Source organism: Chroicocephalus ridibundus, chromosome 14 (assembly GCF_963924245.1).
Source record: "Chroicocephalus ridibundus chromosome 14, bChrRid1.1, whole genome shotgun sequence".
NCBI classification, from domain to species: Eukaryota; Metazoa; Chordata; class Aves; order Charadriiformes; family Laridae; genus Chroicocephalus; species Chroicocephalus ridibundus.
Genome location: NC_086297.1, coordinates 4102389 through 4127816, shown reverse-complemented (window position 1 = coordinate 4127816; position 25428 = coordinate 4102389). Strand labels below are relative to the sequence as shown.

At 48.4% G+C, this 25428-nt stretch overlaps 1 protein-coding gene across 4 annotated transcripts in view; it reads left to right on the top strand.

Moving 5' to 3' along the window:
* The first annotated feature begins 15282 nt into the window (after nt 1-15282).
* The window catches only part of RPTOR (regulatory associated protein of MTOR complex 1), a 157001-nt gene continuing 146855 nt past the window's right edge, over nt 15283-25428 (top strand). Inside the window, exon 1 of one of the 4 annotated variants that reach the window (XM_063351672.1) lies at nt 15283-16018. In XM_063351672.1, coding sequence (XP_063207742.1) covers nt 15857-16018 — 162 coding nt within the window. In that variant the 5' untranslated portion in view covers nt 15283-15856. The remainder of the gene's footprint in view (nt 16019-25428) is intronic. The other 3 variants (XM_063351671.1, XM_063351674.1, XM_063351673.1) reach the window with 3 other exon arrangements.

Below are 25428 nucleotides of genomic sequence, written 5' to 3'. Positions count from 1 at the left end.
TGTGTGCCGCGGTGCGTGTGCGCGCGGGGCCGCGCAGGGAAGGGTCCGCCCCGCGCCCTCCGCAGGTCCGTGTCCGTGGGGGCGCCGTGTGCGGTCCGTCCCCGCGGGCTCCCGGCGCGGGGGGCGGGAGCGGTGCCGGTTCCCCGCACGGACAGGGCTGTTCCCGGCAGCGCGGCAAAGCGCCTTCTCCCGCCACCGCCGTCCCCGAGGCACCCCCGGTCGTGCCCCCCACCCCCGCCCCGCGTCGCCCCGAGCAGGGCAGCCCCGCGGCGGGGGGGGGGGGGGGGGGGAGCAGCCCGGGGCGCTCCGTGGGGTGGGCTGTGGGGCAGCGCGGGGCTCGGGGCTCTGCCCCCCGGCCCGGCATCGCGGCGCGTCCGCAGGAGCCGTGCAGCCGAGCGGCGGTGGGGGCACAGGACAGCCACCGCTGCCGTTCTTATTCCTTCTTAATCGGGGAAAAAAACATCCCCGGGTAATATCAGGATCTGTCCTTGATGGAAACGGTTCGTGGCCAAGAGAATTGCTGCTTTTCTCATCTCCAGCACTTCAGCCAAGGCCGATTCCTCTTCAGTCCCCGAGAAGCGAGCGTGTGGCTTCTCCCGGCGGTTGTTCCCAGGCTTCCCTTGCCCAAGAGCACGGGCAGGACCCTCCCGGCCCCGCGGCCCCCGCTGCCTGAGACTCTGCTACCTGTTGGGTTTAGCCTTCTCTTCTCTCCGTGGTATCGTATCGTGCTAGGGAATACCTACACTGCTGAGAGGTTTAGCTTGCCTGGGTAAATATGCTTCTGATTATACCGTAGGTGAATTTGGTCCTCTCAGCTCAGTTCACCGCCTGCTCTACCCACCCTGCACTGCAGCAGTCCATATGGCTGGAGCATTTACATAATGCCAAGTTATCCTGTGAAATACGAAGCAATTAATTTTGATTAGTTAAGTGGGTCAGTAAAATACAAAGGCTTTCAGCCCATGGATCCGCGAAAGATGAAGCACTGCCACTCCATGGTCCTTTCCCCCTTTTATCTCCCCTCTGATGCGGGCGACGAGCCCTCGCCAGGGGCTGGAGCACGCTGAGCTGCTCACAGCAGGACCTGTGACTGTGTGACTCAGTTTGATGCCTTTTCTGCTGCAGGTGTTTATCCAGCCCCAAGAGTTTTATGACACACTACCTTGGCATAGAGCGTTTCCTTCCCAAAGGTGTCTCAGCTGCCTTTGGGAGGCCCCTTTCGTCATCCAGCCGTGCTCTGCAGGTTACCGTTAAAGCAGAATTTCATGGTCAAACCCAGAGTCTTGGGGTTGTCATCAGGCAGAGCAGAAGGGGGATGGCAGGGCTGGCAAAAGCACCAGTTCTCCACCATGGCTGGGCATGGCCATTGATGCCCAGCCCAGGGAAGCTGGGGTGGCGCTGGGACAAAAGCGGCCAAGAAGTGTGGAGATGTGCCAGCTTGCCCAGCTCTCCTGCAGCACCTTCGCTGGGATCCTCTGGTGCTTTTGTCCCTGTCTCCCATCAAACTCGCCCCAGCGCTTATGGGGGCTGCAGAGACTTGTTATTTGTAGCCTTCCTGAGGCTTCTGTTTTTTCCTGCTGATCCTGCCCCCGTGCAGCAGTTCAGAGCCCCCGAAGCCCGCGAGGAGCTCAACCTGCGTGCTGTATGCTTTGCTTCTGGGAATTCTGGGGGGAAATCTGCATTTCCACTAGGTTCTGCACTTCTGGCTTTATTGCCCTGGTTACTTTTCCTCCTGTGCCGTATAGCATTTGGAATGCTATGAACGGAGCAGAGGGGAGTTAAGGAGGGGGACAGGCAGGATGTGTTTTACTGGGCAAACCAGTTTCCTTTCTGTGCTGGTTTGGTTTTGGAATTGGTTTTGGTTTGGTTTGGTTTGGTTTTCTGGTCTTTTTTTGTTTGTTTCTTGGGTGAACAGGCTGAACAGACTGCAGGGCTAATTCTTCTGCCACAGGCAGGAACGCGAACCAAAAATAATGTTGCTGCAGGCAATACAATTACACCAGTGTAGAACTGGTCTGAGAGGCAGCTGAATTGGTACCCGCTTCTGTTAACATCTGCATGGTATTGACAAAGCTGTTCATGTCACTGAACCAATTTAACTCGGAATCTTTTGTCATCCATAGTACATTATGCTGAGATGAGACCGAGGTGACAGGTGCAATAAAATAAACACTCCAATACTATGGTGATGGCGATGGTATAAATACCTAGATAGCAAAAAACAACAAAGCTGCACTACACCAGATAAGCAAAATAACCCCTGTGTCTCCTAATGCAAAGAAAGAGCTAGAAAATATGATCAAGATTTCAGCTTTCCCAGAATTACTGAATCATGCAGTAGGATCCGTTATTGCTTTTGTAGATTTAGGAGCTGTAGGGGTATAATGGAATAATGGAGCCCCTCTTATTTTTAACTCTTCTCTTGCCTCTTCCAAAGCGCTCTCTGTAGCTAGCTGATTTATCGCTGTGTAGCTGAAAAGAGCTGAGCACAGCTATCAAGGACCCTTGGAGATGATTTAGTTCTGAACGGGAGCCAGCAGGCACATTTGTATTTGTGATGGACGAGGATGGTTTCGGATAGTTTTGGACAGTCCCGGGTGCTCCCCCCAGGGAGCAGAAGCCCCGTCTCCCCGTGCCCTCTGCACAGCCCGTCGCCCAGCGCAGAGGTGAGGCATGTGAATATTCGATCTGGCCAGCGCTAACCTTTGTGTGGGAACAGCAGAATTACAAATGCATAAAGGACATTTTTTTTAAGTGGACAAATCTCTCTAATCCCAGGAGCCGGAGCCCCAGGGAACAGGGAGTGGAAGCTTTCTCTCCTGTTTGTGCAGCCTGCTGTACATAAAACATCTCCTGTGGGGTGATGCTGATTCCGCATTTAAGTCTCCTCTGCGGAATGGGAACAATATGATCCATTATGGGATGGAGACAGGTTTGCGATGGGCAATAGTAACGGGTAGACTTCACCGAGTGAGGAAGCCGGCTCCTTTTGTTTGTGCATCCGGCTGGTGTGCAGCTGAGCTGCTGGAGGTGCCCTGCTGTCCCCGCGGCTCCCGGAGGGATCGGCCACCCCAGCCCCTGCCGGCTGCCCCCAGCCCCAGCGTGCCTAAAGCAGGACGTGGCAGTGGCTGTCAGGCTGCTTCGCTGGGCTGTTTTGGATATAAGGGCTTGTTCTGAGGGGGACCACAGCGAGGACAGGCTCTCTGGTCACACCGCAGCCCCGCTGTCCCTGTGGAGCCCACGCGGGGAGGGAGCAGGACCCTTTCCAGAGCCCGACAAGACACACAGCACCAGCGCGCTTCTCTGAGCTGCTCCATGGTTAAGTTTGCAGACTTGTGTATATGCAAAATCTTTTTTCTTCTTTTTTTTTTTTTTTTTAACGCCTGCTAAAATCCACAGCTGTCATTAGAACAGCCTGAGCACGGTGTGTAGCCAGTACAGATACAGCGTGTGTAAGGGGGAGAATTCCCTTCTGTAACAGACAAACACTTTGGACTGGAGTTCGGAAATTTGCTGCATTTTGCTGCAGTCTTTCTTTGCAGATCTCTCCCTCTCTGTTTCCCTCCCTCTCTCTCTCACACACACATTCAGTCTCTTCCCCTTTTTTCTTTCCCTTTCTTTCATTGTTCCCATCTCAAAAGTTGCTTTCCTTCAAAATTGCCAGACATTTACATCCAGTGAGAATGAAGAGTGTGTTCTTTGTACTAGCAGGTCTCAGTGATGCTATAGGGACACAGATCCTTTCATTACAAATAATTAATTTAGCTGTAGATTGCATAACACCCTAAAAAGCTTTCTAGGGCAATCTCATGCTAGCTGGATGCACAGTTCCTATCAATATTACATTACATTTGGGTACAACAGTTATGAAGTTTCATTAAAAATTTAATTTGTGGTTTAAAACTGCAGTATTCCCTTAAAAGTGTGGCAGAGAAACCATTTTGGCTGCTTGAGGACCGATCTTGCATTAGCCAAAATTGCAGGGCGGGCTGCAGAGGGGGCTCGGTGCTGCGGTGCAAGTCCCTGCACAGAATCCAAGGGGCTGGAGCAAGAGGGAGGGAGCTCGGCCTCGGCCTCTGCCTGTACGGAGTCCCGTCGGGTTCCTGCCGGTTGCGAGATGCTTTTTTGGAGTATGGAATTGAGCATGAACCTGTGTCTCTGGTTGGCGGCCACACGTGGGCACAAAGAAGGCTGTACCCCATTCTCACTGCACCCCGCTCCAGCCTGGGGAGCCCATCTGGGGTTAGTGCCTGCGGGGAGGAGACGGCAACTTCTGAGCAGCCCAGAACGAGAGAGATGCGGGCTGTGCTCCGGGGCTGAGGACAGGAGCTGGGCTGTGTCTTCTGCAGCCTCCCAGGGAATTAGCCGTGAGCCCAGGAGTCCCAGAGCAGAGGATGCTAACGCAGACACCCGGAGGATGCTAACGCAGACACCCAGAGGATGCTAACGCAGACATCCTTCCCCCCGTCTTAGGCTGGTACAAATTAAACATCTCCTTACCGGCAGTGGAATTGTGCTACAGCAGGAACTGGGAGACAGGAGGAGGAATAGGGCCTGGTATCATGTTTTGTTAATGAAGTTTTGTTGTGACGCTTTAGCAGCAGAGTTGAATGGAGGCAGGTTCAAAACATCCCACATCCGCCTCTCCGTTTCAGAATTGATTTGCGCAGTAATTTCCAGCCCTATCTGCGCACACAGACATCAGAAGAACCAACAGCTTTTCCTTCCAGACCATCCCTCGAGTCATTTCTCAGCTTTCTCAGGATTTAGCTGCCATAGGAGAAAGCTGGGTGCCGGCTGCGTGAGGGATCCGAGTTCCTCGGCAGGACCTGGCCCTGCCCGTCCTGCCCGGGCGGTGGGACTGGACCTGCTGCCGCTGCCCACTGTCTCCATCCAACACAGGGAAGGTCCATCCCGGGACACGCTGCCCACGTGGCATGCACAGAGCCTGCCCTCCCACTGAGGCAACCCACAAGAGGCAAACTGGGACTCTATTTATCATAAAAAACACGTTTGTCATTTTTTTCCCCCGTCCGACAAAGGAGGGGAAATTTGTCAGCGGAGCGGGGTGTTTCAGAAGCCAGCCCCGTGCTGGCGTTTGCTGTGGGACTCTGCGCAAGATCGCTGCCCCTCCCCCCGGAGAGGATAATAATGGGGAGTGGGTTCCTAAATCCCTTAAGCTTCTTTGATAGCTTCAATATTTATCTGTAATCCTGCCGGCGCTTCTGAAACAGCCCTGCGTCCCTCTTGCTCTGGGGCTTCTTCCCACCTCGCAGCGTTCCCTTTCCACAGGAGAAGAGCCAGGGCAGGATGAGAGGGAAACATCAAAAGCCAGCGACACTGTTGGTGCCCTAGTTTTTTTCTGTGATTATTTATTATTTTGCACAGTCTCTTGCTCTCTTTCTCCCACGCTCTCTGCTCTACTATGTTAATGTCTGTGGAGGCTGGGCACGTCTCCGTGCTCACCTTTGGGATGGAGCTGAGGGAAGGAGGGATGTTCGGCAGGACGAGTCTGGAGGGATTTCCTGGCGCACAGGAGGCAGGCAGACGGCTGGCCTGGTTTGGGCAAGCGCAGGTGTAGATGCCAGCCCTGGGTGAGGGAGCCGGGAGCTCTGTGTTGGCACCCGCTCCCAAGCGGGGAGAAGCTGGCACAGAGACGGCGAGGTCTCGGGGAGGCAGAGCTCCCCCAGAGGGAGGGACGCTCTGGTCCTTCGTGGTGGGTGAGAGATCTCATTGTCTGTGCCAAAGTCAATTTGTGTTTGTGTTCCTGATGGTTCAGAGTTAAAAGACAGCAAGGTTTTAAAGACAGGATAGATAAAAATGCTCTAATGCAATAGGAATCCGTTGCATTTGCCTGCTGTGAGGGCTGACCTGTACCTAAAGTGTAGCTTTTAGTGGGGGAAAGGGGCTCTTACGGCATCGAAGATTCTTTGCTGGCACGGATGCCATTAGGGCTGGGCATGTTATTGATTCCTTTTCAAGATTTGAGGCTTAAGAAGCTGCAGAGAGTAACTGGAACGGCATGGGAGCTGCTTCCAGGCAGTAAGGGAAGCTGGAGACATTTTGGCTGGTATGTGGAGCTGTCACTTCTTGAGCTGAAGATGCTCCGAAGATGAAGGTGAAGATGAAGAAAGAACGGCAGGAACCCAGCGGAGGGTCTTCCTAGCTGGTTCTAAACCAGGACTGGGATGGCAGTGGAAGCCCATCTCTTTTTAGAGGTGAAAGATGGACTTGCAGAACTCTGGGCTCCTCCACACCTGGAGCGGTGCACTTCCCTTTGGTTATTTGGTAGAGCATTTTGCGCTTCTAGAATTGCAATGCCATCCAAGCCCGAGAACATCAGCGCTGCCCTGCTTTACTCGTGCGTAATAATAACGTTGTCAGCATGTGGTCTGTGGGGCTGATGGCCTTGTGCTGTTACTTCTTAGGGCTTTTCTGCATGGGAAATGCAAAATAAATTAAATCGCGCATCCAGACTATGCTAGCTATGCTGCGCTGCTTCCAAGGACAGAAACTCTTGGCATGGGCTGTGGAAGGGGAGTGAGCTTCTCATGCTTGCCACATCCTAACTGTTCAATCAGCAGTTTAATGGGAAGTCATTAGTGCACTATAAATTCACACTTTATGTTTACGTAGCGCTTATTTCACCATGTAGAAAAGGCTTTGCTTTCCAGCTGCATGGATGCTCCCCAGTGGAAATGACAGGAAGAGAAGTTTGTGTGTATGTTCATCTCACTTCCATTAATTATAATAAGACTAGTCACATTATTTCTTAGAAACCTGCAGAATTTCAGCAGCTAACATATCAGCCAGGAAACCCACTAAGACTTAGAAAATAGATGTTGATCACTGTGTCACTCTGTATCAGGAATTTGAGTTTGAAATATCCTGGGCGAAAGGAAAAGGTTTGCGCTGATGTATTTCATGCGAATGGTAAAAAAAGAACTAGAGAAACGTGCTGATTCCACGGGGAATTACATTTCCTGGGTGTAGGAAGAGATTTTGGGGTTTCTCTATCTAGAAGTGTTAGTGGCTAACGCTTCATCGGCCAGCCCAGGCTGTATTTTTCCATTCAGGGTTTCCTTTGGTTGGATCCGCGTCTCTTGGTCGTTGCCTCTTTTATTGCCCATCGTGAAGCCAAACCGTACCAGTTCTGATTCTGAAGCGATCCCTGCATCACGGCTGCTCCGTGAAATAGCTTCCACATTCCCAAGCCCCAAAAGAAAACAGTAGGAGAACTTCCTGTAAAACGCGGGATTACTTCTCATTAGCCAGTTCGGCTCCGGTTAAAGGGAATGTCAAGTCTTGCCTGCCCTCCGTGGGAAGGTGTGCTTGGCAAGGTAACTGCAAAGAGATACGCCAGAAACCAGGACATTTGGTCTGAACGCTTTTGACAGGCTCGGAAGGAGCCAGCAGAGTTCACTGGCTTCTGTTTGCAGTGTATCGGGGTGGTTTTGTCGCTGAGTCAGAGCTGATACAGATCTATAATAGCGACAGAGTGCTTAAGGAAACATTTCTGCTCTTAATAATGAGAAAACCGGTGAATATCTGCTGAGGTGACATCTATCATGTGTTTTTAAACACACATAGCCTGATAACCTAGCAAATTATCCAGATTGCGAAGAGACAAAGGGAGATAATGATAACAAATGAGCTTACATTTATGTAACGCCTTTCATTGAGATGGATAGTGAAGTGGTTTGAGAACTCTATTAACGGCTCCTACAAACTATCTAATCTATCGTATCCCCAAACGTATTGAGTGCAGCTTCACTCAGGCTTTCTGAGAAAAACATCTCCATTAAGCAACCAATTTTTGTCGGTCTTCGGAGTGGTCATTTAAGTCTCCTCTGTGCAAGCAGGAACACAGAAATCTTTACATTTGTCGGTGAACTGGAGCCACCTTTGGGGTGAAATGCAGCTGTTGCTTCACAGTCTAAATTACTTCTAGCTTCTTTACTACCTTGTATCCACGGATGTCAAATACACTCATTAACTAAACTCTGCAGTACTGATTCATCAGGAAACGTGCCCTTTTAAGTTCAATGGTGGCAAAGAGAAAAGATAGAACTCCCAAATTTTCTGCTCCGAGCTGCTGCACCACCACTTCTTTCTCTCTCTCCTTTCCTTGGTGACAAAAATTTCCCCTGATGCCAAAGTATTTCTTCTTCTAAAAGGCCAAGGAGAGATTTTTTGACCTAGTATTTATTCTGGCCTTTTCAAGATGAGAAGGAGAATCCCTGTCACACTGCTAATGGAGCACTCCTGACTGAGACACAGCTTAGCACCCGTTTGATGTCTCCCACGATTTTAAGGCAGTCTGAGTGTGTTCATAACGGCGCATCGCATCAGGGCTGGGGGTGCTTGAGAACAATCGGCACATGGACCGCACTGGCCACCATCCTCAGCCCTCTCCAAGCCCCATCTGCAGCTCCTAGAATGAAGTGGCTGCTGGTTTCCTCTGTGTCAGCCGAGGGGGACTCAAATGCAGATCCAAAGGACTTTCAGCGGGACATTTGTGTCCTTCCTGCAGGGCGGAGAGGTGGCTGCTCTGCGTGACCTTGGTTGGGCAGGCTGTGTATTCCCCTCTGGAAGCAAAATGAGTTGGGATAAGACTCAGCAGCCTTATGGTAGTTTCTTCTGCTTCAGATTTGATTCATCTTCTGTCCTTGGTCTTCTCAACCTAGTTCTCGTCTGGGCAGGGGAAAGCCTCAGGTTTTCCATTCCCCCTAGACACCGTGCCGGTCCCTGTGCTGTGAACTGCCTGGAAAGCAGACGTTGCGGCAGCACTTACTCACAAGATGGCATTTTGTAGCAGCGTGCCTTTGGCAGCAGTCAGTCGGGGCTGCATGAAGCCCGACCTGACGCTTTAACACTACAACTGCTGCTTCCCAGCAGCGCCCGGCCGTGCCTGGGCGAGTGCGTCTCCCGCCCAGGGGCGTTTGAAGGAAGCGAGTTAGGAAGAGCGGGGCAGCGCAGGGAACAGACTCGTCAGTTCTCTTTCTCGCAGAGGGAGGTCACCGGGATTCTTTTTACGAGATGGAGAGTCAATTTTATGAATCATGTTTTGATGTGTATTGGATTTGGCACATAACATCAACCACCCCCTTCTCACCTGCCTCCCCATCCCTTCCTCCCCAGGCTCCCATTCCCGTTTCCAGCCTCAGGTCTTCGATTCACATTTACTGCAAGGAGACAAGCATGGAAGTCTATGTGCTGTACATGCATAAATAATAGAACTGAGATCATACTTAGTTAAAAATAGATATTCTTCCTAATAAATATTTTACCTACTGTCTTTAGGATATAAAGCTCTCCTGACTGAAGTGTTAAAACAAACCTTGTTGTTCGCCCCTAAATGCTTAAAACAACCCCGGCCACGGCTGTACAAATGATGCTGGGCTGAGAGGCTGTGTATGGGGAAGGTGTGTGTTCGCGCGCGTAAGCGTGTAGCCAAACACCTCCTCTTAAAGCCATAGAAAAGGTAGCCCTTCGGTTAGGGGCACAGACCTGTGCATCTGACTTCGACTCATTTGGTGGCCTGTGAATTTGATTAATGAAAACTAAAGATAAAATCTCTCTTGATGTTTACAAATAACATTCTTCTTTCCATACCTCTCTTTCTTCCTGCCCAAGAGTGGAATTAGAATTAGCTGGCTGAATAAGGCAAACCGAAGGACACTGACAGAGACCGAGATAGGAGAATTTTTCATTAAAAAGAGTGGCAGGTGGAAGAATTTGTCCAAGTGTGTTTCTGGCAGATAATCCTTCTGCATTTTGGTTTTTAGGACATCACTTAATGTGCCTTACTTGACATGGTGTTTCCACTCCCTAGATTCCCTAGGAACAAGGGTTTTACAATGCCAATTTAATCGAGAACAGATTTGCTAAACCAGGGCTCGGCTTTATAAAAGAAAAAACTAGGATTGGCACACAGTGATCTGAAACACGGTGAGCCCCAACCCGAAGTACAGTAGGTGAAGTTCTGCCTCCGAGCGTGAGTGTGTGTGGGTTTTAGTGGGGTGCAAAGCCAGCAAGGCAATAAGAGCCACAAAGAATTCTGAGGGAAAACTCAGCCTGCGGGCAGGCAGATGTGGGAGTGCAATAAACAAATACAAACCAGCTAAAGCACCTCCAAAGGGAGCAGGAGCCGCAGCATCTCCCTGCGCTCGCAATAAAAGCTTCCTCGGTGTTGAAACGCATAGGAAGATAAATTAACCGGGTGTTTGACTGTGGGACTCCCAGTCGTATTTTCAGAGCACTAAAACACAATTGGCATTCCAGACTGAATATAGTCATGTTTTCCTTGTTAGGCAGGCAGTGACCTAGTCAATACAGCCAACCGAGTTTCGGACACAGCTCACTTCACTCTGCATTTTTTCAGATGAATCGCGTTGCTAAGCTCGATTGACTGACTGGACGAGATCTTTATCAGACCGAAGAGACACCCAGGTGCCTTGCTGAGACACAGACACCTACCTGGCTAGTGCCTAAAATCACCCAGCACGTGCAGAGGGGGTCTAGATGAAATTACAGCAATTTGGATGTTTGGTATGAGTTATCAAGGGCCCACTGTCAACACGGAACAAGCAGGTATTCTAGAGATCCACCTGGGACTGGGAGCCACCTTGATAACTTCCACTGCTGACTTCAATGAGCAATTAGGAAGCCCACTTACTAGATTGTCAGACTAAAGCTGAGTGTGCCTAGGGCACGTCAGAGGAGGGGACTGGAATTAAGAAAGGTTTGGGCAAACTGGAGACATCTAAAAAGATTTAGTTTCACTTCAGTATGGAGAAATAAGCTCTTCTTTCTGTCCACTGAGGGTAGGAATGAAGTACCTGCTTTACTTTTAAGATGGAAATCAGCTGCCAAGGGCACGTTGCCTGGAGCAGTTATGTAGTCTCCACCATTGGAGGTTTTAAGAGCCTGTGATATTAGCTGCTGGTGCAGTGCTGGGGTTTGGGGTGAGAGTCGGGGTGACAGCCCACTGGTGGGTTTGGTTGTTGCTGGGCTCTCAAGGCCTTTTCTGCTCCTCACCCCCCGCCAGCGAGGGCTGGGGGGGCACAAGGAGCTGGGAGGGGACACAGCCGGGACAGCTGACCCCGACTGACCACAGGGACGTTCCATGCCATGGGACGCCATGCCCAGTGCATAGAGCTGGGGAAGAAGAAGGAAGGGGGGACGTTGGGAGTGATGGCGTTTGTCTTCCCAAGTCTCCGTTCCGTGGGATGGAGCCCGGCTTTCCGGGGGATGCTGAACTGCGCCTCCCCCCCCGCAGCCATGGGGAGCAGGGAATGAATTCCTTGTTTTGCTTTGCTCGTGCACGGCTTTTGCCCTACTGATTAAACTGTCTTTATCTCAACCCATGAGGGTTTTTTCTCCCTTGCCCCTCCTTTTTTTTCCCCCTCTTCCTCCCCCCGCCCTTCTTGGGGTGCATGGTGCTAGTTGCCAGCTGGAGGCAAGCCATGACAGTAGCCTACATTCTCTGCTCTAGTGGCATGGGGCTTGCCATTGCCTTTTGACGTTGAGAAATGCTTTGCCTGAGTAAAAGCTGCAGAATTTTCTCTGCCATGAAAGGACCTGACACTGGGCTATGGAACGAAATGAAAGAAGTCCAGGGAATGGCATCACTTCTAACAACTAATTTTTACGGAGATATAAATGGAAGATCATTTGTGTCTCCCTTTGGTTCTTGCCCTATGGAGACTGAAATAAGGTGAGTTGCTTTGATTAAGGCATGCAGCTGCAAATGATCAGAGAGCCCATGACCACCATCCTGAAGATTTTCATTATCAGAGACCAGATGCCATCAGAGGCAAGTGCTTGGCAGTGCTATTTTTGAACAAATCAATTCACTCCGATTTCCATCAAAACTTGCAAAATTAGGAATTCAAATGGAGACTGATCCCCACTGACCTGCAGCATGTGTCCTTTAGAAAAGGATATTTGCAAGCCTTATTCAGAGAGCTGATAAAGTGCAGATAAATTTTTTCATTTGATATTTACTGGCTCTGGTCAGTTCACAAATTCCCAATCACAGATTTGCTAAAACTAAATGTTATGCCCTTTTCATCATGCATTAAAAAATAACATGTATTTAGCACGTAGATGATGTCATCCCAGCCAGCTCTCAGAAACTGTCACGAGAGCGGCCCCCCTTTGCCGAGGTTGGGGGTGCTCTGCCGTGCTGGTCCCCGTGGCCTGTGCTTTGCCGTCTGGGGGAGCAGAATGTCACCCCGTGATGTCCCCGTCCCACCATCCCCAGCCCCCCGGCGGTACTGCTTTGGGGCAGGGCAGTACCACTCTGCCGTAGGTGTACGCACATGCTGATGATGCCCTGTCTCAGCCCACTGCTGGCCGAGCGGCTGCCTGTGCAGGCAGCATTTCCTGACCGCAGCCACTTATGGTGTTTTATCACCTGTGGGAATGACACAGCAGCCTTAGAAGGGCCATCAGGAGCCCGTGAGGTGCCCTTGTTTTTCAGGCAGCCAGCCTTTCTGAGGTTCCTCTCGTTTGGCTCTTCTGCAATGCCCCAACAATGCAACCTGTGTCCTTGGGAGTGGCCAGGGCTCCATCCTGAATCACCACACGCAGACTGGAGGAATATTTTTTTGTGAAAACTGTGAGAAGAGCCTGAGTGCGCAGCCCCGCTACCAGCGTGGGAACTGGCCCCAGGCTTTCTGCCGCAGAGGACAGGGACCGGTCACGTAGCCTGAAGCAGGTGTGGACCTACGTGCATCTGTGCCTACCGGCATCCCCATAAACACATCTGGTTTTATTCTTCTGTGGAAAGTTGGATACAGCTTGATCCAGTACAGCCGGAACATAAAGGGCTGCTAAGCCAGCACTCGGCACATCTTTGTCCTGCAGGTATAAAGAACCCCTTGTGTGTAGGGACCTTCTATCAGCCTGTTATTGTAAGGCAAGAATTGTAATCTGTCAATTTAACCTGTTATTCTGCTCAGAGCCTGTGGCCGGAGGGTTGACTTTGCAAGGAAACGGGGGATCCTGATGGCAGCAACATGCTGCCTTCGGTATGGAGATGCTGTCAGCACGGGGAATCTTGGCCAGCAGTGACAAGAAAGGATGCAATTAAACAGGACAGGGTGGATCCGCAACGGGAGCAGGGAAGTGGGGAGCCACAGCTCTGGGCTGAGGTCTTCCCAGGAAGTGCATGTCTGGGATAATGGGAACATCGCAGGTCGGAGCTGATGCATTCAGAGCTGTGTGGGAAGTCTGCTGACAGCCTGCTCTTGCCGTCTGGTTCTCATCCCCACAGCCCAGCCATCACTTTGGCTCTGCTCTACCGAGTCCTCCTCCTGCCACCTTCCCTGTCCCCCTAGAGCCCCTGTCAGGTGGAAGCAAGCAGAGATGCTGGCGTGGATGGGATGAGAGCACTGGGAGCGCTGAGGGCCTCAGGGGAGCAGGGCAGCGTTTCAGAGAAGTCCCTGAAATAAAGGGGGAGGACGTGGGTGCACAGGGGACAGGGCAACGCATGGCTCTTCCAGCGCAGGCTGTGGACTTTGCCTGGCCAGCCGTGAAAACACACGGTCCTTATCTTAAATAATCACCATTTTAAAGCTGTGCGTACGAGAAGCGGGGCAGATTTGTGGTCTCTGCCCTCTGGCAGCTGTGTCCTTCAAAGGTATTTTCGGCGGCGGCTCCTGAGGCCACACAGCAGCAGGTTCTGGTGGGGCAGGCGCCGGCTCCAGCACACGCTCCCTAAAGCTGTTGGGAGCCGGGATTAACGACCCGCGGTGCCCATGGCGAGGGTCCATCTGTGCGGCCGCGGCGCTGGATTAGCTGCCCTGGGCGCTCCAGGGACTGTAATTTTTTCGAGTGGTGTGTTGGGAATGTTACTCCCATTTTGTGTAGCTGCCGTTGGTGCGAGGAAATCATTAAAGGTTAGCAGAAACACAACCGTAAATGCTTTCTATGCCACGGCAATTCATTTCAATAACAATCATGTAGTTATGATCAGCCATCAGCATAAAGCACTCGTAATGCAATGAATCAGCTCAGTCAGTAAATCAAAGGAGCAAAATCAAACGTTGGCCATTCCAGAGCCTCCAAGAAATATCATTTTCCAATCTATTGTAGAAAATGGTCGTTGCATTTAAAATATTCCATGAATGTAAACACTGTAAAAACCGAAAACATTAATGAAAATTAATATGATTCTATAAATCAAATTATACATGTATTCTTTGATTTCTACTTTGAAATAATTTTTACGTGTTTGAAGTATTACAAATATGAATGCAGTTGGACTTCATTACTGCTAAGAGCAAACACTCTGAGGAAGTTCATTAGGAGCAATATTTGATATTAATTAACCTTCAGTTTATTTGATATATTCCTGAAATAATACATTTGCTTTTCCTCACACATAGAGTGAGCATAAATCAGACATAATTCCGCTGGAGTCTATTGTCCAGTTTCACCACTCCCCTGCTCTTTTGCCCCAGTGTAAATGACCACACAACTGGAAGTGGAGTAAGGTCCAAGAACGGGCACTATGGGACTTGTGCCCGTGCCGCGGCAGGGCACATCTGGGGGAAGCGGGACACACCGGTGCAATGCTCATGCTGCTCAGAGCCAGGAGCTTCCCATCGTAGATGTATTTTTGTCTCTGTTTAAGACGAAGATCATCAGAACTGTAGTTGTAGGGCAGGGTGGTCTGGAAGGCTCGCTGTGTTGTGCAGTCCATCCTGGGCTGCTTTAAGTGATGGCAGTGTAAACCATGTTGATTTTTTTAGTTGTATTTATTTATCGGTAATCAGTGAACTTGTCCCTTCAGCGTTGCAGGAGGGAAAGTCGCTGGAGGAAGCAGGGACACTGCATCCCACGGCTCCCAGCGCAGAAGCCCATGGTGGACGCGCAGCTTGGCGAGGCAGCTGGCAGGAGGAGCAGACGCCGTGGACGGAGCCTCGTCCTTCTGGTCCGCGTGTGCAGCACTGCAGGACTGTCAGCCCTCGCCTCGGGACTGACAGGCCGCGGCTCAGCCCCTCGCTCCCCGCGGGTGCTTGTTCTGCCCTTCAAACGCCTTTTCCCCCGGGCCGCCCCCCGTCACTGCGCACCGCCGACATCTTGAGGCCGGGCAGGGGATGGGCGAGCCGGAGACCTTCACCCAGACGGTTCCCACCTGCCCGGAGGAGGGCGGCCTGTTTTAAGCCCTGCGGTCCCGGGAGGGGGGGTCCGGTAAAGCTCCCGGCGTCGCCCGGCCGGCGCTAGGCCCGGGGCAGGCCGCGCTGTAACCATGGTAACCGCGGCTGGACGGCGGCGGCCCGGCTTGTCCCACGCGGCGGCCCGTAGCGCCGTGCATTGTGGGCCGGGGGAAGATGGCCGCCTCCTTGGTGTAGTGGTGAGGGGAGTCGGGCTCTCCGTGCACCGCGGGACGAGTCTACCCGTCTCCTTCCGCCTCCTGTCCGCTCCCGGTGCGCAGCTCGCCGATCCGCTCTCGGCCCGCAGGTGTGCGAGGGAGCTGGGAGCCGCCATGGGCCGGGCTCGGCTCCCGCCGCAGAGAGTGCAGGGCCCGCGGGGGTAGAGGCGCGAGTGGAGGCCCGGGGCCCGGTCCCCGCCGGCACCTCGGCCCTCGGCGGGGCCGGGAGGCGCCACCTTTCTCGGAGCCCGGACGGGGCTGCTGCCTGCGGGCCGCGGCGGCGGAGGAGAGTCGCCAGGTGGAAGGCGCCGCTTCCCCCGGGCTCGTCCTTCCCCGCACACCTGGGAGCGGAGCCTCTCTCTGCCCTTGCCCCGTCCTCCCCCTCCGCCACCCGCCCGAGGGACTCGTCGGTCCCCGCTGCCCGCTGGGCTGGAGATTGCTGCTCACTTGTTGCCCGGCACTTCCCCTCTGATGGAGTCTGAGATGCTGCAGTCGCCTCTTCTGGGGCTCGGGGAGGAGGATGAGTCTGACCTGACTGACTGGAACTTGCCTCTGGCCTTTATGAAGAAGAGGCATTGTGAGAAGATTGAAGGCTCCAAGTCTTTGGCTCAGAGCTGGAGGATGAAGGACCGGGTAATGCTCAAGGGCAGGATGGGTTTTGGAGGAGGAGTGGGGGGGGGCAGGTGGTGAAAAGGGAGGAATAAGTGCTCAGAGGGCTGCTGCACTTCAAGCACAGTCTGTGTTTTCAGATGAATGTTTTCAGATGGGTGTTTGATCCTGCCTTTAGTTCGTGTACCTGTCATATGGTATTACGGGAAGCAAACACGCGGATGGGTCACAAGTACTATTTCCAAGCATACGGTAATACACCCTTTGAGTAGCTGCCTCGTTTAAGCTTTCTAAATGAAATTTGGGTACTTGGTGTTTTTCAAGAAAGACAATAAAATTAATGAGGTCTTAAAGAGTTCTCTGCATCAGCAGGTTAATGATGCAAGCACAAGGTGCAATAAATGTAGTGGTTAAAGTTGTCTAACGGTGAAGATGCAGGGCAGCTTTGTGGATTTGAAGTTTGCCACCAGCATGTTATGTGGAGTGTAAAATTAAGGCATTCTTTGTGTGGGGGGGAAATAAGATTATGTGATTTTGGAGGCAGAAAATAGTTATTAGAGGAAGCACTTACTGTATTAAAGCAAGGTGCTTCTCTTGTGTTGGACTGTATGTTGCATATTACACTGATAAAGCCGAGCGTGTCAAAGAAAGAACCCCGCCAGGGTTCTGTCTTGAATCTTGTGTTGTGTCTACGTCCCAACTTAAAACATTTAAGGTAAAAGCAAAGCGCCTAGGACATGCCATAGATAATCAGCTCCCCTCGTTCTATTTTTGGAATCTGCTTTGGGGTACAGGATTCCTTAGGTCTCAAAGTTGTTTTGCCCCTAACTTTGTGTTTATGAATATATATGAGGTTTTTTTGGTGACTAAATTTCTGTTATGTTTATGCTTCTTGTAGTAATACGGGAACTTGGGAGCAGAGCTACTGTTGAGACTCCATCCTGTAGTTTCTTTCCAGAGGCGTTGTGACCAGGCATGAGGATGTTCCTAGAGGGGTGTTCACCAAAGTGGTCTTGTAGTGCCCAGAAGTTCTGGGGAAGGCTCTGGCTGAACCAGAATCATTTCACTGAGTAGAATCATGTATGGAAATTTTGACTTGGCAGATCATTAATGGATTGAACTGAGGTTTTTTTTGGATGTCATTTAAATGAGACACAGAACACGAAGTTTTGTGGTATGCCTTCTTTAATGGGTTTTGGCAAAGAAGAGATTTTTTTCTAGTAGACTGTGGAGGTGTGATGAGCTTGCTTGTCTATTTTAGTGATCCCTCTGCCTTCCTGTGAAGCTTCCTGTTCACTTATTTCCTGATCTGCAAAGCTGTCTTTTTCTAAATTGGGAATGACATTGACTTGATCAAGATAATCAATAGGTCGTACAGTATAAGCATGAGTAAAGTTATAGTAATCAGCTGTTGTCTCTGTATTTCTTGATAAATGTTTCATATGCATGTTACAGCAAAGAGAATCATTTCAATGAAGATGAGAGCAGTGGTTACGGTGATCGTCACAGCCCAGTTCCTACCGTCTTTACTCCTGTGGAGTTGCAGATTCCTCTTCTAAGAGTTCTCTGTGCTGCGAGCGGTGTGCTTTTCATGAAATTGCGTGCAACTCGCTGTGAGCGAGTTCAGTGAAATCGGGCCCCAAATCATTCTCCAAGATACTGAGTCTTATTTTTGTAAATGAAGAAAATAAGAGCAAATCTGAATTTTTCCTATTTAGTCCTGCTGTTTTCACTGTCAGCTTGAATCAAATAACTTTTTTCTTTCTGTTAGTATCAATGGTGCTGGTCATATGTCACCTGTGTCTGCCCAGCTTTATCAGGTGGTGTTTGGACAAACTTGCTGTTGCGTATAAATAGTTTTTGCCTAAGAGCAGGGTCATAGGAATATACAGAAAGCACATAAACACATCTGAGAGGAAGAGAAACTGATCAGAGAATGCTCAAGCTCATTACTTTTAAATCTTAACAGTTATTTTTCACATCTTGTATTTTATTCAACTTTTTAGCTACCATTGGGTGTCTCCTTAGCATTTGATGAGATATAACAAACTTACCAGAACTTCAGATGGTGAAGGAAGGGGTTGGGAGATGGGGTGTTTAGAATTCTGCATGGGAAATGATGGTAGCTAAATATTTTTCCCCCAGCTAACTCAAGTTAGGTTAATCCTGCAAAATAGTTCATAAAATCATATAATCTGTTTTGACCTTGTGGCTTGCTAGTTCATGCTGCTGTTGTTTTCAAGGAAACCAACTGAAAATGGGAGTTTGAGTGTAAAGGGTTTGTCCAGAAAACCAATCGCCTTAATTAAAAATGCAGGAACTTGAGATTTGTGGGGGTTTTATTATGAATCATTTTGGAATAATAGAGTGAGGGAAGATGTGTGGTAATCTGCCAGCCTTTACTGTCAGGAAGTATACTGATATTTTGTTGATTATTTTTTTTTATCCTTTTTTTTTTTTTTTCCTTATTTCGCTTTACTGTCTTGTTATATGCTCTCTGGCATTATAAATTAATTATTCCTCTCATCTTGTTGTTTTAGCTGCCTTCAGAAAGTTTGTTCTCCTTCTTTTTTTCTTGCTTTGGAGCTTTATTCCCCCGTGATCAGAATTTTGTGTCGCAGCCGTGCTTGTTTTGGTCAGTATTCGAGGCCTCTGAGGCCTGTCTATAGCTGCTTATCAAATTCAGAGCAACACCTCGGCACTTCCCTCCCGTCTCCACCTCACTGCAGGCCTGTTGCATTCCCCAATTTACTTCACCTTCCTTTTCTTGTCTCTTGCCTCCTCCTTCCAAAAGCCAGGTCTGATTGACTTTGGATGTGCTTTTATCTTCGAGACACTGGTGAAAGATACTTCCCTGAGAGCTGGAGGGGAAATACCTCTTGGTGTGAGTTGAGGGTGTGGAAAGCATTGCGTTATTTTGAATTTGGTAAATTAAGTTGTCAAAGCTTAGGATGGGAAGCGTTATCTGGATTTAAACACACCAGCCTGTCTCTAAATCAAGAAATTCTCAAAGGTTAACCAAACCAAGTCTCTATCTGCCTGAGTTGCAGGTAAATCTGGGGCAGTTTTTCCCTGTGAATCACACAAAACCGCAGGCAGTGGTGGGTTTTGCCTTCATTCATCGTCTTGGAGAGTCCTAGGGAGTGATCCTACCTTTACTATAGTTAGAGGAAATGAGTCACTAAGATTTGGGAATGGAATGACTTTTTTTTTTTTTTCATCTTGCTTCATTGCCGTAAAAACCCCAGAGTTTATATGAACTTGAAAGTTTTTTAGAAGGCAGAACTCTAATAAGAGCAAAGAACCAAATAAGAAAAGTAATGAGTGGTAAATCTAGATAAAATAACCGAACATTTACTTGCCCCCCTTTCATCCAGAAGGACTGCTCTGAAAACATTTAATCCTTCGTCTCCTGCTTCTGTGGGCTACATACGCCATCAGAGTGACACTGCTTTGATCTATTATTTATTTAAAGAATATTTTTAACACAAGAGGGTTGGAATTACGCTTTGTGTATTGAATTAAATCTCACAGCCTCAGTAGCGACCAAATCATGAAACTTGATTTAAAGAAGATTTCAAATACACTAGGTTTTACTGACAAGTTGCTACTAAATTCAGAACATTTAAATTAAGATGTGCTGTACTTATTTTGATTTCTAAAATAAGCAGAGAGCAACAAAGCTGATTGTAATAGTTTAACATTTTTTTCCTGCTGCCTTATAACTTGCTGAGTGAGAATTAAATCCTGTTTTTATGAGAAGAGGAATACACAATTAGGTTTCTATGGAAATGCGGATTAAAGCAGGACCGCATACAAATGTGCTTAATTCAGACAAGCAGAGTTTACCTGCCTGCGCGGTTAAATTTTCATGTGTCAAAGGAAATTAATGAAGGATAGTGGCATTGAAAGTTTGTGCACATCATTTCAGCTTGAAATAGTTGTTTCAATCTACGGGAGCTTTGCTGCTGCTGGGGCTCAGCTGCCCCGCTCCTGAGTCCTGCTCCGAGCGTTTCTCCTGAGCTGAGCTCAGATCCCCCGGGGCAGCAGGAATCTTGGGAGTTTGTGTTTTGGTGGCAGCCTTTACCTTAGCTTGGCTTATTCCCTCTTAAATGTTTGTTTTGTGTTTGCTTATGCGATCATGGATTATCAACCGTGTTTGTGTTTAGGAAACTCAGCCCGCTAAGTGGCCTGGGATCTAACCCAAACAGTATGTACTTTCCCTTCTTCGCCTGGTATGAGGACAAACTCTTGGGAAGACTGGCTCGGAGCTCTCTGCTTTGCTGCTGTAGCGTGGCCCTGAGACCTGGTAATTGTGAATTTCTCTCTCTTCTAGGTCAGTGGTTGAAATCCATTTTAGTTCAATAGTTACTAAAAGTGGCAATTGCTGCCCAGTGAGGTGTGTGAATTGAGTGGTAGCACAGGGCACCTGCTGGCTTACCAAGGTCTCTAAAAACAAAAAGAAACCCCAGCTTCTCCCTGAACTGAACCCCCTGCTGTAAGTAATGAGCACTGTCGTCTAAGTTATAGATTGTATCTTCTCTTACCTAGAACAAAGATCATTTTGAATGAAGATGATTGTGTATTGATTGAATAGAGTTGGGAAGCTTGTGCTCTATCTACCACTAGCTACAAATGTTTTTATGTCTAAGCAGAGAGCGGACTTTGATGAGCAGCTCTGAAGAGTACAGCTGGGCACGTAATTTGAAAGAAAAAGGTCTTACCTTTATAGGCCAAGAGGAAACACTGAAACCTTCAACTCCGACAGTCTCCTTCTCATCCTATGCATTTTCTCACTTCAGCTGAGATCTAGGGCTGTACGCTGAATGCTCTTTGATGGTTACTGGCAGCGCAGTCCATGCTTCATGTGAGCGCACTACTTAAGCTCTCCAATACCACAGCTACTGTGTCAGCTACAGTCAGACCACACGAATGGTAGGACGATGATGTGGTAATTTAGTATTTTGCTATGGAGGGCATTGGGCTTTAACTTCGGTTGTATGTTTAATTAGCTTAGGTGGAGCATTAGGATAACTCCATTAGTTTATGTAATTTCTTATACTGAGCGTATTCAGGATTTGATTTTTCATAATATTGTTGTGAGGACCTTTTGCAAGATAATAAGTAGGGTTTTGGGTTTTTTTGTGATGGTTGAACACGGGGAGTAAATGCATAATTGTACATCTGTGAATTTGTGAATTTCTACTTCTACCAGTTGGGTGGGGAAGAAAATAGTTTTTGTAAATCTAAAATTTTAGTGGCTTAGTATGTCCAGGAGCCTTATTCCCTTAAATAGCTCCCTGAGTGCGCTTCATTTTAATTACACTTGCAATATGAGTAATAAGTGATAGAAGTGCAGTGTAATGTGTGGGAAAGGAGCTGACAATGTTGTCACGTGCAAAGATAATTTTAGAGTGACTTCACTATTAGCAAATGGAATGACAGAAAATAACTCTATCTGTGTTTCTCCATTCAAAAAAATGCAATGAGAGAATACATATTTATATATAACGTGCTTTATTTTTTGTCTTGGAGACTGGTGTTGCTGAGCTTCTGAGCACATAGTATTTGGAGAGGAGTAAGGCAATTATTTCTACCTAAACTCAACATACATGTTGTAGTGGCCGATTCCCCTCCTGGCCCCCCCAGCATGTTTGTAGAAATTTGAAAGGCCTGTGAATAGTAGACAATGAAAAAAATATATACCTTGAAAGATGCATGTAAGTGCTGGACTGTTATTGCAGATTGCAAGAATTTAAAAATATGTATCGCTATACGAAGTTATTCCTCTTAATTTCTGCAGTGTGGCAAACGTTAATAACCACTGGCAGAACCCTGGTGCAGTGGTACGTGGCCAGATGGCAGCGAGCTGCTTGGCGTGGAGCTGTCGTGGAGAAAACTGTGAAACATCTGTTCTGCTGACAACTACCACTTCTTGGTTTTGGCATTGTGTGTGTTCCCGTAGTTGAGAGACTGAAGGTTATGTGAGTGCTTTAGAAATACTTTGTTAATGCTTCTCTGGTTCTTACATTTCTTCTCTCTGCCTTTGTGTCGATAGAGAAATTCAAGGGCACCAGGCTTCCTTGGAGTTTCATTTTTGTTTGTCTCCATGGGTTATGTAGGTTTTTATGGGAAGTTTTGGGGTTTTGATTGTATTTTTCTCTCTGAGATGTTGTTTTAATTGGCTTGTTCCTGTGCTGATCTTCTACCCTTGAATGATTCCAAAGGTGACTGTTAGCATAGTAAGGCCATGGATAACTGAGGGAGATATTGATTGTTCTCTGTGTCTCGTAGCTTTAACTGGCATTTCCAAGTAAACTTGATAAACCCAAGATGTTTGTCTTGCTCTTCGGTTCTTCTATAAAGGATGTACTTTAGATAAATTATCTAATTAAGTACTTAACAAAACCAGATTTGTGTCAATGGCATTCTTTAGTACAAAGCTGTGATGTGGGATACAAAAGGTGGCAGATGAGCTCAGGGCTCGAAGAGTTCCATTTTATCTTTTTGTCTCGGTGAGTCTATCAGTGCCGTATTTTTACGTCTGTATTTGTATTTATTTATTTATTCTTGCTGCGTTGTGGCAGGGCGATCTACAGCTGGAGTAGCTTTTGTCGGGTAGGGGACGAAGCAGCAGCGTCATTAGCGCTGTGCTCCGCAGAGCGGAGGAGCAGTGCCTCAGAGGTGCGTGGAGTCTGTGGTAAAAGGGATGATTTGAGCCGTTCTGTCGCTTTCTGCAGCCGGCCGTCTGGATGGAGCTCAGCGTCCCTGGCTGTCCCCCTGCCTGACTCCCCGGTACTCTGGCAGGCCTCAGGAAGGGGCACAGTCTACAGCATGGTTTGCTATGAACAGCTTGATTGTCTTCCCTCAGTGACTCCTCCTGCCTCTCCCGTTCCTCCGTGGGACACCAGCAATAAGGAACTTTAAGCCCTTGAAGTGATCCGGTGGTTGAGTCTTATTAGGCAGGGGGACAGTGTTCTGTACCGTACAGCTCTCAAATACAACCAGACATCTTCAACTTTATGTTCCTGAGGCTTCAGCGTGAAATTAGGGGCGTGATCTTGTCCTTATCATTTTCTACTACTTGCTCCTGTAAGCTCAGGAATCTTCCTGTTTGAAAAAGTTATTTTAATTTAGTGGAGTTGGCTGTAGCTCAGGGATTCCACTTAAACGGGACAGTGTGATTCCTGACCAAACGTGTATCACTGACTTGTTAAAAGATCTAAAAGTGTCGTCTAGGAATAATTTGAAATAGTAGTTTGTAAGGAAGATCTGAAGATGAAGTAAGGCAACGCATGGCAAGATGGACACCTTTTTAAAGATAGTGCTAGACAGGAGTGGGAATGTGGTGGAATGCTGAAAAGAAGCCTGTGCAGAATGCAAAGCAGAGAGATGGTTGTGCTGAGGTGAGAAGTAAAGTCGTTGTCACAGATCAAATGAGCAGTAACATCTAGAAAATGTCTCTTGTTGATTCTTTATGCATATTGTATAAAGACAGCAAAGATCGTAGAAGTAAAATATTTACTTCCTATTATTTTTTCATTATTTTTTAAGGGTGATTGTCAGGGCCAAGAAAAGACCATTTTGGTTATGTGCAACTAAGCAGTGGTTTAAAGGCAGTATTTTGATGCTTTGCTATGACCGAGTGAACCACCCTACTTGACTTTGTAGTTTTCGGTCCTCAGAGCAGTCCTGCCGCGCACCAGCACCTTCCATCTCTGCGGCACCTGCAGCACCCGAGGTGGCCGGGCCGGAGCATGTCAATTGATATCATTCCCTACCAGACAGGGAAGATGCACGCTGTTCTCAGAGCAAGTAAATAGGAAGTGTCTATGTATATCTCGGGTATTGATTGACAGCAGTAATTTATCTACAAGTGTAAGCAGTGCCTATAAAGTAAATGGTGAAGCCAGCAGTAAAAAGTCTGTTTTACGAGGAGCGGCATTAGCGTTACTGACTGCTCTTGAACTTTGTGTAGTGGCTGCATTCACTGGGTAAACGAACATGTTGGACATAATAAACCTCTGAAGAAAATTCATAGTATTAGTGCAGAATACAGAGGTTAGAAAAGGAACACAAACCCTAAGGAGGAGCTGATCTAGGAATCTAGCGTGTGCTGTCACAACACTCACAGCAAGAACCGACCTTTTGGGCTACAGATGGCTGAAGACTACCTGCAGAGGTGTTGAATTATTAATGTTAACTTGAAGGATTTCTTTGCATTCTACTATTTTTATCACAGTGGAGAAGCACACAGATTTTTTTTTTCCATAACAACTTACTTCTCTTAAACTTTGTATAAAAAAAATTTCCTTGAAACTGAAAGCTCTTCCTTTTTAGATGTTTTGCCTTGCAAATGTTACGAGTGAGCTGCAGAGCACTGGCACGTCTCTCTTTTGGTATTTGGCCTGCTAAAGGGAAGATCCATTAAAAAAAGGGAGTAACACTTGATTGTCAAGGTACGAAATAGGAGCTCCATGGTGAAGTGATGGCTCAAGGGGCAGTGCGTGGGACAGACCCCTCCGCTGCAGCGAGGAGCTGGGTCCCTCTGCCTGTTTTCCAGGCGGAGGAGTCGTGTTCATGTGGGGTACCTTCTGCCGGAGTCGTTCCCTCCAGAACCCCTTCTTTGGGTTCGTGTGGGGTTGTGTCATCAAGTGGACAAGGAAGATCAAGGCTTTGTCTGCCCATTCAAAATTTTCAGCCTTTTCACCAGCTGATTTGCAAACTGGCATTCCTCAGCGGTGTGTTTTCTGTCTGAGCCCTGGGAGCGATGCCTGTGCTGTTAGGAAGTACTCGGACAAAGTGTTGCCACTCGTCACCGCTGGGAGCCTGAAATGGGAAGTTGCCAGGGTTCAGGATGCCCGTCTCCTCCTGTGGCTGATCTGCCGTGAGTCCTGCCACCCCCAGAAGAGCCCCACTCCACCTGAGCGTGTGGCTCGCTGCCGGAGGCCACCTTGCTGGGAGAAAGCCCGCCAGGTGCGGGTGCTATGAGTAAAAGCTTGGGAAAGAGAAAATGTGGTTTTTCTAGGTGTTGCAGAATGATGTGTAACTGAAACTCCAAAGGGAGAACAGCGTTTCGCGTTGCTAAATATTGCTGTTACTGCCCAGTGTTCAGAGAGCTCCTTGTTGAAGTATTTAATGGCATGGCTCCAAAACGCTTAACGTTTTGGACTTACCTGTGGAACACCTACCTGGTTTTGCCTTTTGGTTGAGAGGCTTGTACTAAATCTACGTAAAGAAAAATGTCCAAAAAAAGTCTTTAGGAAGGGAACAATGTTATTTAACAAGCAGGCAGAATTGAGCCCGCTGGCCAAAGAAGGTTCCCAAATGAGACAGACGGGAAGATTTCTCAGTCTGGAAATCTGTCTCAGTATTTGTATTTAATTCTGGTAAGTTCACCCTCAGCTCTGTAAAATAATGTAGCAGCATATATT